The sequence below is a fragment of the Cheilinus undulatus genome, linkage group 15, assembly GCF_018320785.1.
Source record: "Cheilinus undulatus linkage group 15, ASM1832078v1, whole genome shotgun sequence".
NCBI classification, from domain to species: Eukaryota; Metazoa; Chordata; class Actinopteri; order Labriformes; family Labridae; genus Cheilinus; species Cheilinus undulatus.
Genome location: NC_054879.1, coordinates 2659108 through 2671445, shown reverse-complemented (window position 1 = coordinate 2671445; position 12338 = coordinate 2659108). Strand labels below are relative to the sequence as shown.

Below are 12338 nucleotides of genomic sequence, written 5' to 3'. Positions count from 1 at the left end.
GATCCGATACCATCACATCTTCTGCAGGCGATTGAGCCCACAATCAGCCCTGCTGTGAGTTGTATCATTAACTCCTCTCTGTCCACAGGTGTTTTCCCAGCTGCTGTGTGTTTCTGTGTTCTCTTGACTTTGGTGATGTCAATCAAAATAACAACACACAATCCTTTCTCAGTAAAAGTTTTTAATGTGTTCAAATGGAGCTGGAAATAATAAAATTCATCCCTTCTGCACCTGCTCTCATCAAGACCTTGACAGGAACTGCATGTCTGTATAAAATTCAAATAAAGGACTCTATTTCATATGGAGGGTCAACATCACGAGGTATGTCAAGAAAAACAGCTGAGGCTCAGTTGCCAGGTGATCAGCATCAGGTAATCAGGCCACATGACTAAAACACATGAATAAAGTCTCACCATTTCACCATGTCATTGTCCAGCCACATGCTGCTTCAGCTTGGACTTGGACATGACCTTGTAATGACAAGTCGGGCTATTGTCATAAATGGCCTTGCGATGAAACTGGCACCGCCCCCCTGAGCCCCTCTTGTGATTTACGCTTGAGGAAATGGTCTAGTTTGCAAATATCCCCATATTGTATAAACCCCAATATTTTGCATTCCTAGTCAAACTAAGAAATATAGTAAAGTTTTATGCTCTTATTTGGGCCTTTTTAATGGATTTCTTGCAGGCCAATTCAAAAGGACCAAGGGCCACAGTTGGCCCACAGCCCATAATTTGGACACCCCTTATACAGGTGCATCTCAGAAAACTAGACCATGATGAAAAAGTTCAGTATGTTTGTCACTCTTTTCTGAAAGTGAAACCCATATATTGTATAGACTTGTTACACATAGAGTAAAATATTTCAAGCCTTTATTTCTTGAAATGTTGATGATTGTGACTTACAGATAAGAAAACCCAAAATTCAGTGTCTCAAAAAATTAGAATATTACATAAGATCAATTTAAAAAAGGATGTTTTAAACAAAAATGTCAGGCTTCTGAAAAGTATGTTCATTTTTATGCACTCAATACTTGGTTGGGCCTCCTTTTGCACGAATTACTGCATCAATGCAGTGTGGCATGGAGGCGATCAGCCTGTGGCACTGCTCAGGTGTAATGGTAGCCCAGGTTGCTTTGATAGCGGCCTTCAGGTCATCTGCATTGTTGGGTCTGGTGTCTCTCATCTTCCTTTAGACAATACCCCATATATTCTCCATGGGGTTCAGGTCAGAACCAAGCACAGTAACACCATGGTCACTGAACCAGTTTTGGTACCTTTGGCAGTGTGGACTGGACTTCAAGCAACATGGATTCTGTGCCCCTCCACTCCTCCCCCAGACTCTGGGACCTAGAACAGTGGAGACTCTGTCTCTCTCCCTCATACACTGTTGTCTGTCTGTCCATGTCATATCAGACCTGTATGCTAAATTTAGACGCCTATTGTCTTATTAACCAAACAGCAGCAGCTATGATATTAGTGGAGGAAAAATGCATCGTTTTATACATTAATCTTTATTCAGAAGTTAGCACAGACTGAGAGCTCTGTCCTCTCACTGACAGCCAACACACTGTGACCATCAGTGCATAATTGGAAAGGACGAGGCTGACAGAGAAGTAAGCTAGTAGATACACATTTTTAACATTGTCTAGCCTATGTGCCTTAAAACAAAACTTGGAGTTATAGCAGCGCTCCTCTTCAACATGATGACACCTTTACTGTGTATGCCCTGAGCCTGCCCCGTCTGTTAGAGCTGCAGCAGGTCACTCTCTCACCGTTGTGAAGCGTGGCCAGTTGTGTGACAAAACAGTCTAAAATGTACCAGAAAGTAAATGGACTGGGCATGAATTTCAAATCTCAGATCAAAGTGGAGTGAAGTTTTTGGGGCAACAAGTCAAACCTAAAGTCTTAACTGCGCGTCTGGCATTCACACACCTCTCTCACTTTGTCATAGCACCAGCGCAATGAGGAGTGAAAACCTCTAAGCACAGACCAATTTTCTCGTAGCATTTGTGACATATATGTCGCACTGTACAGCCCTGTAAGGGCCCCTTGAGAATGCTCCGCCCCCTTTGTGCGAAGAATGTAGCTCCGCCCCTGGTTGCAATTACCTTTTTCACATAGGGCCAGATAGGTTTGGGTTTTTTTTACCTTTGAAAAATTAAATAATCATTCAGAAACTGCAGTTTTGTTTGCTTGGGTTGTCTTTTTGAAATATAAAAATTGGTTCAATGATCTGAAACATTTAAGTGTGATAAATATGCTAAAACAGTCAGGAATCAGAGAGGAGGCAAATACTTTTTCATGGCACTGTAGATTTGGCAATGACAAACAAAGGTGTTAAGGAAGAAATATATATATATATATATATATATATATATATATATATATATATATATATATGCAGTGCCTAACAAATTTATTAGACCACCTGTCATAAAAACAAGAAAACATAAATTTTTTAGAAATCTATCAAAAACATGTTTAAAACTGAAAATGTAATTGTTATTTATTTGACAAATAACAAACTGAAACAACTAAATAGTCCTTTTTCACTCATAATAACCAAAAAACTTCATGTTGTGTATGGCCTCTTTGGCCTTGATAACAGCTTGCATTCTTGCTGCCGTTGTTTTTATGGACTTTTCCACAGTCTCTTTTGTTATTGAGTTCCAAATAGTTTCTAGCTGTTCCCACAGACTTGCTTTGATGAAACTTTTGTGCAATCTTTGAATCAACTAAATCCCAAATTTGTTCAATAATTATATATTATATTATATTATATTATATTATATTATATTATATTATATTATATTATATTAAATAGTCCATCAGTTCCAGTAGTCCAGATTCCTTTTTTTGGTCTAATAGTCTCTGCACAGCTTTGAAGTCTGCTTGGGGTCATTGTCTTGTTGGTATATGAACCCACGACCAATCAGATTCAGTCCAGAAGAGATTCCATGATGCACTAAGATGCTGTGCTAGATATTCTTGTTCATGATAACGTCCATTTTCACTCATTTGCCCACGCCGTATCCACAAATGGAACCCCATACCATAATGGACTCTCCACCATGTTTCACTGTGGGTGCATCTGGCATCAAAACCTTCTCCAGCTTTTCTGCAGACATAAACATGACGGTGCTGACCAAAGAGTTCAAACTTGGACTGGTCCGTCCAGAGTACCTTCTTCCAGTCATCAACAGTCCAGTGTTTGTGCTCCCTGGCAAATCTGAGGTGTCTCTGGATGTTTGCAGGCCTCAATAATGGCTTCTTAGCAGCTATTCACCCCTTTAAGCCTTGTTCCCTCAGTCGTCTGCTTATGGTCATTATGGAGACTTTCTCAGACTCTGATGTAGAAGCATTCATCTCTGCCTGAAGATCAGCAGTGGTCTTCCTTCTGTCTCTAGTACTTCAGATCTTTAGGTGTCTGACATCTTCTTCAGTAACTTTCATTTCCTGCCTCTTCCTTGGCGCATTTTGCCCAGTCTGGGCAATTGATTCCAAAACATACTTAACTTCACTGTGAAAACACCTCATGTCCTTCCCTGTTTGTCTCAGAGACCATCCAGCATCATGAAGTGCTTTAATGTAGACTCTTTTATTTTCAGTGAGCTTTCCACGTTTTACCATTTTCAACAGGAATAAGGAATTTCAAACCGAATTCACCTTTTTATACCCAAATTTGAGCCGGCTGAATGCTTGTCATCAAACTCATTCTGTGGAGCTTGGAAGAAGTTAAACAAAACCTACAGCCAGAAACCTGGTCCCCCTTATTGAAAGAACTTCATCAGTGGATTCTTGCTGTGACTGAGTTGGCACTTACTTTCTAGATCAAATTTTGAAACAAGCACCAGAAGAGGTTCCCTTTCTCAGAACAGTTTATTTTGAATGTCTGTTTAAAAACAAATAAGGTCCTCACTCAGCCCCTGTCTCCCGTGTCATGCTCAAACACGAGTAGAGCCGTGTGCTTTCATGGCTGTGGGTGGAGATCTTTGAGTTCAGATACCAGGGGAGGGGCAGGCATTATTATTATGGCTGACATAGGAATATATGTACTTGTCAACAATCGTTTTCAAATCTGTAAGTAGAAATCTAACAAAAGTGATATTTGGTGGTTTAGGCAAACACCATCAAGCCTATTCAAATACCTTGAAAAAAAAAAAAAACTAGCAGAATGATAATTATCTTCAGCACAGTAACACAGAACATGGTGTTGCTAAGCAACCCCCATCCATTCAATACTAACTTAATTTACTTGACTTCAACCGTAAGGCACACTGACAATTAAATAATGGCAACATTACCAGTTCAGCTCTGGACAAGCCAATAAGTAACCTCACTTCCATAGACCTCCCCATGTTTTCAAGTCCATAGCCTCTCATTAACATCTAGCGGAAACTTTTCTGCGTTCAGACTATCTTGTAATGCTTTCTACTGCTCTTTCCATGTCAGCTTCTGCCACACTTTACTGGGTAGAAAATTTGGCCCTGACATTGTTTGGTGTGACTCTGACTGTCTTGTTGTCAGAGGTGAACATGGTGAATACAATATCCTGTCACAAGTAGAGGGTAGAACAATATTAGCCCCAAAGAGTGTTGGCCAACTGGGAGCCCTGTAACCATATTACTAGTCCAGCCCTGGCTTGTGCCTTACATGCAACTAGTGCAGGCTTCTCTTAATGCCTTCCTTTTCTCTGCCAGTTCTTCAAAGATTAATTACTGCCCTTGCAGTCTATTTCCCTTTAGTTCTTGGCTACCTGTAGCACCTCGTTGCATGTCCTTATTCTCCTGGATGGCTCATTCAGTGAGGTATGGGGGGTTTAAGGGAACACTGGATGACTTTGATTTAATTTTAGTGTATGGATAGACCCAGTCCCAGAGAGATAGTGCTCTCTACATGCTGCATCACTTTAGCCTTCTTTCAGTCCCACCATTCAACATGATTTGTCTGACTTTGGCCCACATTGGCCCACAGTGTTGCACATCCCATGCTGTTCCATACACTTGTTTTTTGTCCTCTCCATCCAAAATAAATTGTTGTGCCTTTGCCTGCCTTATATGAATGCCCTCAAAAACATGTTTAAGCCCTCTTTGTCTTCTTAATTGAGATCATCTGCTGCTACAACCTGAAGAGAAGTTTCATAGGGAGCATATAGCTTCAAATTAGAATAAGAAATAAATCAGATCAATAATTAATATTTTTAAATTATTTTAAACATATTTGAAAATATATTGTCCAAAAGAGATAATGTTAAAATGTATTCAAAATTTAATCATTCATAGACATAGCACTTATGGCATGCATTTCCAGATGCATTAAAGTTACATTTTTCTTTTATATTACAATTTCAATTGTGAAACAATTTGATAGATAAAAAAAAAATAAAAATTAGTTAAGAAAAGAGCCACAAATCAAATCAAATCGACCAGAAGGGAATGTTGCGCTAGTGCACCTGGAACTTTTAAATTGACGCACACAGCTTTGTGGGAGGCAGGTAATGCTGCAGCATCTGCTGACAAACGTCAGCAGATTGATAGCATGCTTCATGGATATTTATGCTTGAATCAAGCATCAATGATGCTTGCTTATGTTCTGATGAGTGACAAGTCTAAATTATGTGCGCTGTTGGTAAATTTTTGCACACATGGGCTTGTTGTGATGTCCGTGTAAGGTATGCATAAAAATCATAAGGGAAGAGAAAGAAATTGATGCAGTGACGTAGACAGGCCCTCATCCTGCATTTTTACGCATCCACTGGCCCTCTGGCACTATGCCAGCGTTGTAGTGGTGCAGTGAAAGGGTTAAATGGAGAAACACAAAGTTTTCTGTGGAGGGTAACGAGACTCCATGGGTGAAACTACTCACTGTCTGCAGGACTCACTCATTTGACACAGTGGTCTGTTTGTGTCTGCACAATTCAAGAGATTTCCCAATTTTCACTGATTGACCCACATTTTTACAGAGCAGAGACGGGCTTCATGATTCAAGTCCAGTTTTGGTGCTTTCTGCCTCCCTCTCTCTCCCTCTCCCTCTCTCTCTCTCTCTCTCTCTCTCTCTCTCTCTCTTCTGCATGCACAAGTCATACATTAATGATGCTTGATTTAAAATGTAGCCCCCTCACATCTTTGTTACGGCATATTTTTCAAAAACCTCCTGCATCTGGAAGCATAATAATTAGTTAGACTGTGTTTTGAATAATGATGATAATAACATTCTAGTCAAATAGGAAGACATTATTGTCAGAGACAGACTGAGACAATGAGACCAAAAAGGTCAGAGTTTATCATCATACAGTCAGGATTTAACAGGATAGAAGCAGCTTTAGCCCTTAAGCTGTGTTCTCTAGGTCCAGAGATGGTGTTAAAAAGTTTTACAGTGGATCAGCTCGCAAACAAAAATTGTCAATGCAAAAATTTAAAGTGAATTAAAAGTGAACACCCTTTTTTTAATCCTCTGAGCTGCACGTAGATGTGCAGATACGAAGAGTGAATGGCATCTTAAAAAGTGATTTTACATCATTAGTGGCTGCAGGATGGACTTTTTGCCGGGTCAAAACAAAAACGATCTCCGCTCAGGTCATGACCCCGGTGGTTGCCATGGTAGCTTCTTCTTCTTTCTCCTTGGCGTGGTTGTAAACTAGCTATGTGCATACCACCAACTGCTGTATCAGACTGAGTAAATACAAAAGTGGGCCTGGGCACAGTTCGATGTTGCTAGTGTGAAAGCAAGCCAGCAGGGTAAAGGGGGGGATCGCGCCGCGCCACGGTTCAAAACAACTGGGCCTGATGTGAAAGCGCCCTTAAAGTTGAGCTTTCAGACATCATTAGACCGCTGTGTGAATGATGGAGCTTTATTTCTTGCTAGAATGTGAAATATTGCAGTCATTTATTAAGTAGAGGGTGTTAAAATGTTTAGGTGTCCCTTTACTTTAACAGCAAATTGGAAAATAAAAATAAACTTTAAAAAATAAAGTGTTAGCGCCCAACTTCTTTTAAAATGTAATACATGTAAATTGCCATCAGATCAGATCAGACAACAGAAAGCACTGTCCAGCTCTGACCACCATCTTTTGGAGGAATTCATTCCTCTTTCCTCAGGACGGTGATATCAGCTCCCAAGAGCTAGAACAAACAGATACAAATTGTCTTTTGGAAGGTTGTGGAGTTGTCCCCCAACTCCACATGTCAGTGTCCTTTGACGAGACACTTAACCCCAGTTTGCTCCCACTACTTCGTTAATGGTGTGTAAATGGGTATGTATGGGATTCAGTTGTACTGATGGTCAGTTCTCCATAGCAACCTCTGCCATCAGTGAATGAATGTGGAGTGAAAGGGTGTGGATCGGTGGGTGTGACCTACGGTGTAAAAGCGCTTTAAGTAGTCAGATGGCTAGAAAAGCTCTAAACAAGCTCAAGTCCATTTAAAGTTTCTACGCTTTGCATCCACTTTTGATTGTTCTCTAATGCACTTTATTATGAGAAATATTTTAATGAGGATTGGAGGATTCTTTCTTAATCAATGATGGTTACATGCTGTTACTACAATGTACCTTGTTCATATCTGTGTGTTCTTAGCTGTTCTTAGAACCAATTTTCCCCCTGCGTGAGAATGAAGCTCTGAACTTCTTAACTAGTTTCAATTCAGTGTTTTTTAATTCAAGTTCAAACCTTTAACTTTCACTTTCAAATATTATTTTTAATAACATTTTTTTCAAATGTACAAAGTTTTTGGCCGGGATTTAACCCCACACAAGACAAACAAAAGATCTAGACAGGAGGAAACGACATCAGTACCACTAAGTGCTACAAGTCTGATCTGACACAGGTGCTGCCACTATAGGCAATGCATACAGTAAAAAAAGTTTTTTTTTTTTTTTTTTTTTTTTTTGGATAAAATGCACACTGCCATGGAAATGGCCATTGTCCATTTTAGTAAAGAGTATTCTTTTTACACTTGTCTTTTATCACTTGTTTTTCTTTCAGGCCTAGATTTTAGGAAACTATGATGCACCCCTGTTTTTTTTTCAAATGGCAGCAGCAATCATTTATTTGAACAGTATTAGATTATAAGTTACAATATTTTGCTAATGTTTGCTAACTTCCATTAGCTGAAAGATTTAATGCAGTTTGTACTTTTTGTAGAAAATGTTAAAAGTATTTTTTGTGGCACAACTGGTGGTACTTCATACTTCTTCTGTTTAAATCTATTTTCCTCCACAGAAATGGTATATAAGTTTCCCAGGAGTAATCCACATTTCTAACATTTTATTAAACATCTCTTTCAAAGTTTGAAACATTACTTTGCTCTTACTGTTTATCTGCTGTAAAATTCAAAGTGGATAATAACCACATTACAAGTTATGGAAAGATACAACACTGGGCATCCAACCTTCTTAGTGTGGGTCAGGGAGGTGGATTAACTGGACTTGATTTGTGCTTAATATGTATACAGCGCTGATGCCTGATATGATTATGTGTGATATGATTGCCTGAAGGGAACAAATAGGAGATGAGGTGGGCCTGTAATTATGTTAAGAGCATTTTGCTATTCAAATACTGTAGCTTCAAGCTCTCTCTCTCTCTCTCTCTCTCTCTCTCTCTCTCTATATATATATATATATATGTGTGTGTGTGTGTGTGTGTATGTGTGTGTCTGTTGGGGGGGGGGGGGGGGCTGTGTGAGGGTGTGTGCAGTAGCACTCTTTCCTTGACTGAGCAGGATGCAACAAAAACTATGATGGTGCTTTTTTATTACCAAGGGTATTTTTCAGTCATTCACATTAATCTGAAAGTAGTGCCACTGTGTGTTTAATCATACAATTGGACAATCATTATCTTATGAGTACAGTACAAGGACAGGGCTCTGTTTATCCTGAAGCTGAGTTCCCGCAAAAAAGCAGTTAAGTGGGATAAATATTTCATGACATGACTTCAAGAGGAAAGCTAAAGCATGGCTTTTAAAACTAGCTGAGTATACAAATGGCATAATTAGGACTCCAGCCCAATTTGCGGCCTGTTTTTGGGCCTTAACATGCCCCAAAACTCACCAAACTTACCCCCAAATTGTCCCCCAGAGGAAATAGCCATCTGGTGGTGAAAATTTGACCTACAGGCATGAAAATTGATACACATGATTTTTTTTTCATCAGGTCTAAACGAAAAAAAAAGTTTCTTGGGGCCATCCTCTAAAATCGTTTTGGTCAGATTTGGCCCCTTACATGCAATGATGCACCAGGGTGCGAGGGCCCTCCAGTGCTGCTTGCAACCCTAGCTATTAGGGGTGGGAGAAAAAATCAATACAGCATAGTACCACAATATTTTGTCTGGTGATTTATCATATTGTCTCGTCCTCCAAGTATCGATTTTTTTCATATTAACTGCTAATATGAACTGAAGTCTATGATAATGGAAAAATGACCAGAGGAAGGACATTAGGATTGCAAGCAGAGCAAGAATGAGATGGACATGACACATGAGGTTTGCAAGAAGTGCTACATGAAAATAAAATACTGAGGAAATGCGACAAGCATGAGGGCAAGGCCAATGCCAAATCAGCTAAACAGTTAAAACAATGGTATAAATCGCAATATATGGTATCGCAATACTCACTGTATTGCAGAAATCACAATAATATCGAATCGTGACCCAAGTATCATGATAATATCGTATCATGGGGCCACTCATGATTCCCACCCCTACTAGCTATATTTATGACTTGAAACATCATGTAAGGCAAATAGGTGGGATGCAAAACCCTTACTCCATCATCTGTGGCATCTGGTGGGTGGAACTCTGTACAACTCAATGTGGACACAAATGGCATGGGCCACATCGAGCCCCAGACTGGGGTTGAGGATGTTTGCGTTTATCCTCATTAAAATGACAAACTGAGGAGAGGAGAACAAGTTAATGATCAGATGGCAGTGACTGTGGCACAGTAGGTAGAGACTAGTCCCTCAATTGGAAGGTGGAGGGTTTAATCCCCAGCTCCTGCAGGCATGTAGATGGGTCCTTGGGCAAGACATTTAACCCCAAATTACCTTCACTATTGTGAAGTGTAAATACTGTATGTATGGATGCATATTGATGGTTACAACTTAAGCTTTTGTCATCAGTGTCTCAATGTGGAGTGAATGACTGTGAATGGGTGTGTGTGATCCTATGAAGAAAAGAGCATTACAAGCCAAAGTCCATGTACCATTAAATGCCATGGCCAAATCTGGCAGGTTTAATATTTAAATGAGTAAAGCCCATGTTCTTCTGATTAGAGAAGCAACAGAGAGCTTGAGAAAGTTGGAGAGTGATGGATGATTAATAAAAGTCTTGTATAAACTGAGTGTCATAGAGACAATTTGTTCTTGATCTTTTTTTCATTTTCTGTTTGTATTTGTTTTCCTGTTTGTTGCTTGAATAAGCTGTAACAAAACTGTATTTGTACAAGCCTGTGTTTTTGAAGGCCACATAAATGACTTAGATTTCTTACTTTATTTTCTGATAAACTTGTTTTTTGTGCATTCCTTACCTTGATTTTAAGTTCAGTGAAACCTTTGAATGTTTAGGTTTGAAGTTTAATCACTACCTGACTGATGTTGTCTCACGCTATTACAAGCCAGCTAACATATTAATGTCATATTTCTTATCTTAAATATTTTCCTCAGGGAAAGATGTTCAGAATGCACACTGTCTAGATGACCCTCCCCCCACAGAAGTGGCCTGTGAGGTGGTTTGTCCAGATGATTGTGTTGTTGGCCCCTGGTCTCTCTGGTCACCCTGCTCCCACAGCTGTGCTTCAAAACTGACAGAGGGTCAACAGAGCCGCACTCGCTCTATGTTGGCAATCCCAGGCAAAGGTAATATTACATTCCTTTTTGGACCATTAAATCTTTCCTTATCTGGTGTTACTGAACTACATTTATTTTCTTTGTTTATTAAATCCAGCCAATTCCAGATATGATTTTAATCAAGAAACCAGAATCCAGATTATAGCATGTCAGTAAGACAATATTGTTTTGCAAAAAATGAAACACTAAAGCAGTATCAGTAATAGCAGTCCCAGAAGCAGCAAACAGAAATGTGTATAATCAATGGGACTCTATTTTGACTGTCTAAATCACACTGTCCCAACACCAGCAAGGCCAACTGTACAACACCTTTATTCTGCACGGATATTTTAAGAGATTTCAGAGAGGAAGTACGTTATCACCCGATAGCACTCATTTTAACCACAATAAGGCAATACAGATGCAGAGCATGCACATGCCAAGTGACACTTAAGACACTGACATGCTCCCTATTTTCTTTCACTCTCTGTTTCACCATGTAAGGAATCAAACACAATACCGCATTTTCAAAATGCAGAAAATAAAATTAATTTTACAACCTGACCTACACTATATTGCCAAAAGTATTCGCTCACCTGCCTTGACTCTCATATGAACTTAAGTGACATCCCATTCTTAATCCATAGGGTATAATATGCCGTCAGTCCACCCTTTGTAGCTCTAACAGCTTCAACTTTTCTGGGAAGGCTTTCCACAAGGTTTAGGAGTGTGTTTATGGGAATTTTTGACCATTCTTCCAGAAGCGCATTTGTGAGGTCACACACTGATGTTGGACGAGAAGGCCTGGCTCTCAGTCTCCACTCTAATTCATCCCAAAGGTGTTCTATGGGGTTGAGGTCAGGACTCTGTGCAGGCCAGTCAAGTTCATCCACACCAAACTCTCTCATCCATGTCTTTATGGACCTTGCTTTGTGCACTGGTGCACTGTCATGTTGGAACAGGAAGGGGCCATCCCCAAACTGTTCCCACAAAGTTGGGAGCATGGAATTGCCCAAAATCTCTTGGTATGCTGAAGCATTCAGAGTTCCTTTGACTGGAACTAAGGGGCCAAGCCCAGCTCCTGAAAAACAAGCCCACACCATAGTCCCCCCTCCGCCAAACTTCACACTTGGCACAATGCAGTCAGACAAGTACTGTTCTCCTGGCAACCACCAAACCCAGACTGGTCCATCAGAGCCAGAGGGAGAAGCGCCATTCGTCACTCCAGAGAAGGCGTCTCCACTGCTCTAGAGTCCAGTGGTGGCGTGCTTTACACCACTGCATCCGATGCTTTGCATTGCACTTGGTGATGTATGGCTTGGATGCAGCTGCTCGGTGATGGAAACCCATTCCATGAAGCTCTCTACCACTGTTCTTGATCTAATCTGAAGGCCACATGAAGTTTGGAGGTCTGTAGCCATTGACTCTGCAGAAAGTTGGCCACCTCTGTGCACTATGCGCATCCTCAGCATCCGCTGACCCTGCTCCGTCATTTTATGTGGCCTACCACTTGGTGGC

At 40.3% G+C, this 12338-nt stretch overlaps 1 protein-coding gene across 1 annotated transcript in view; it reads left to right on the top strand.

Annotated features, from left to right (window-relative positions):
• Positions 1-12338, top strand: part of thsd7ba (thrombospondin, type I, domain containing 7Ba) — a 245787-nt gene that overhangs the window by 128289 nt on the left and 105160 nt on the right. Inside the window, exon 7 of the mRNA XM_041807413.1 lies at positions 10659-10850. Coding sequence (XP_041663347.1) covers positions 10659-10850 — 192 coding nt within the window. The remainder of the gene's footprint in view (positions 1-10658; positions 10851-12338) is intronic.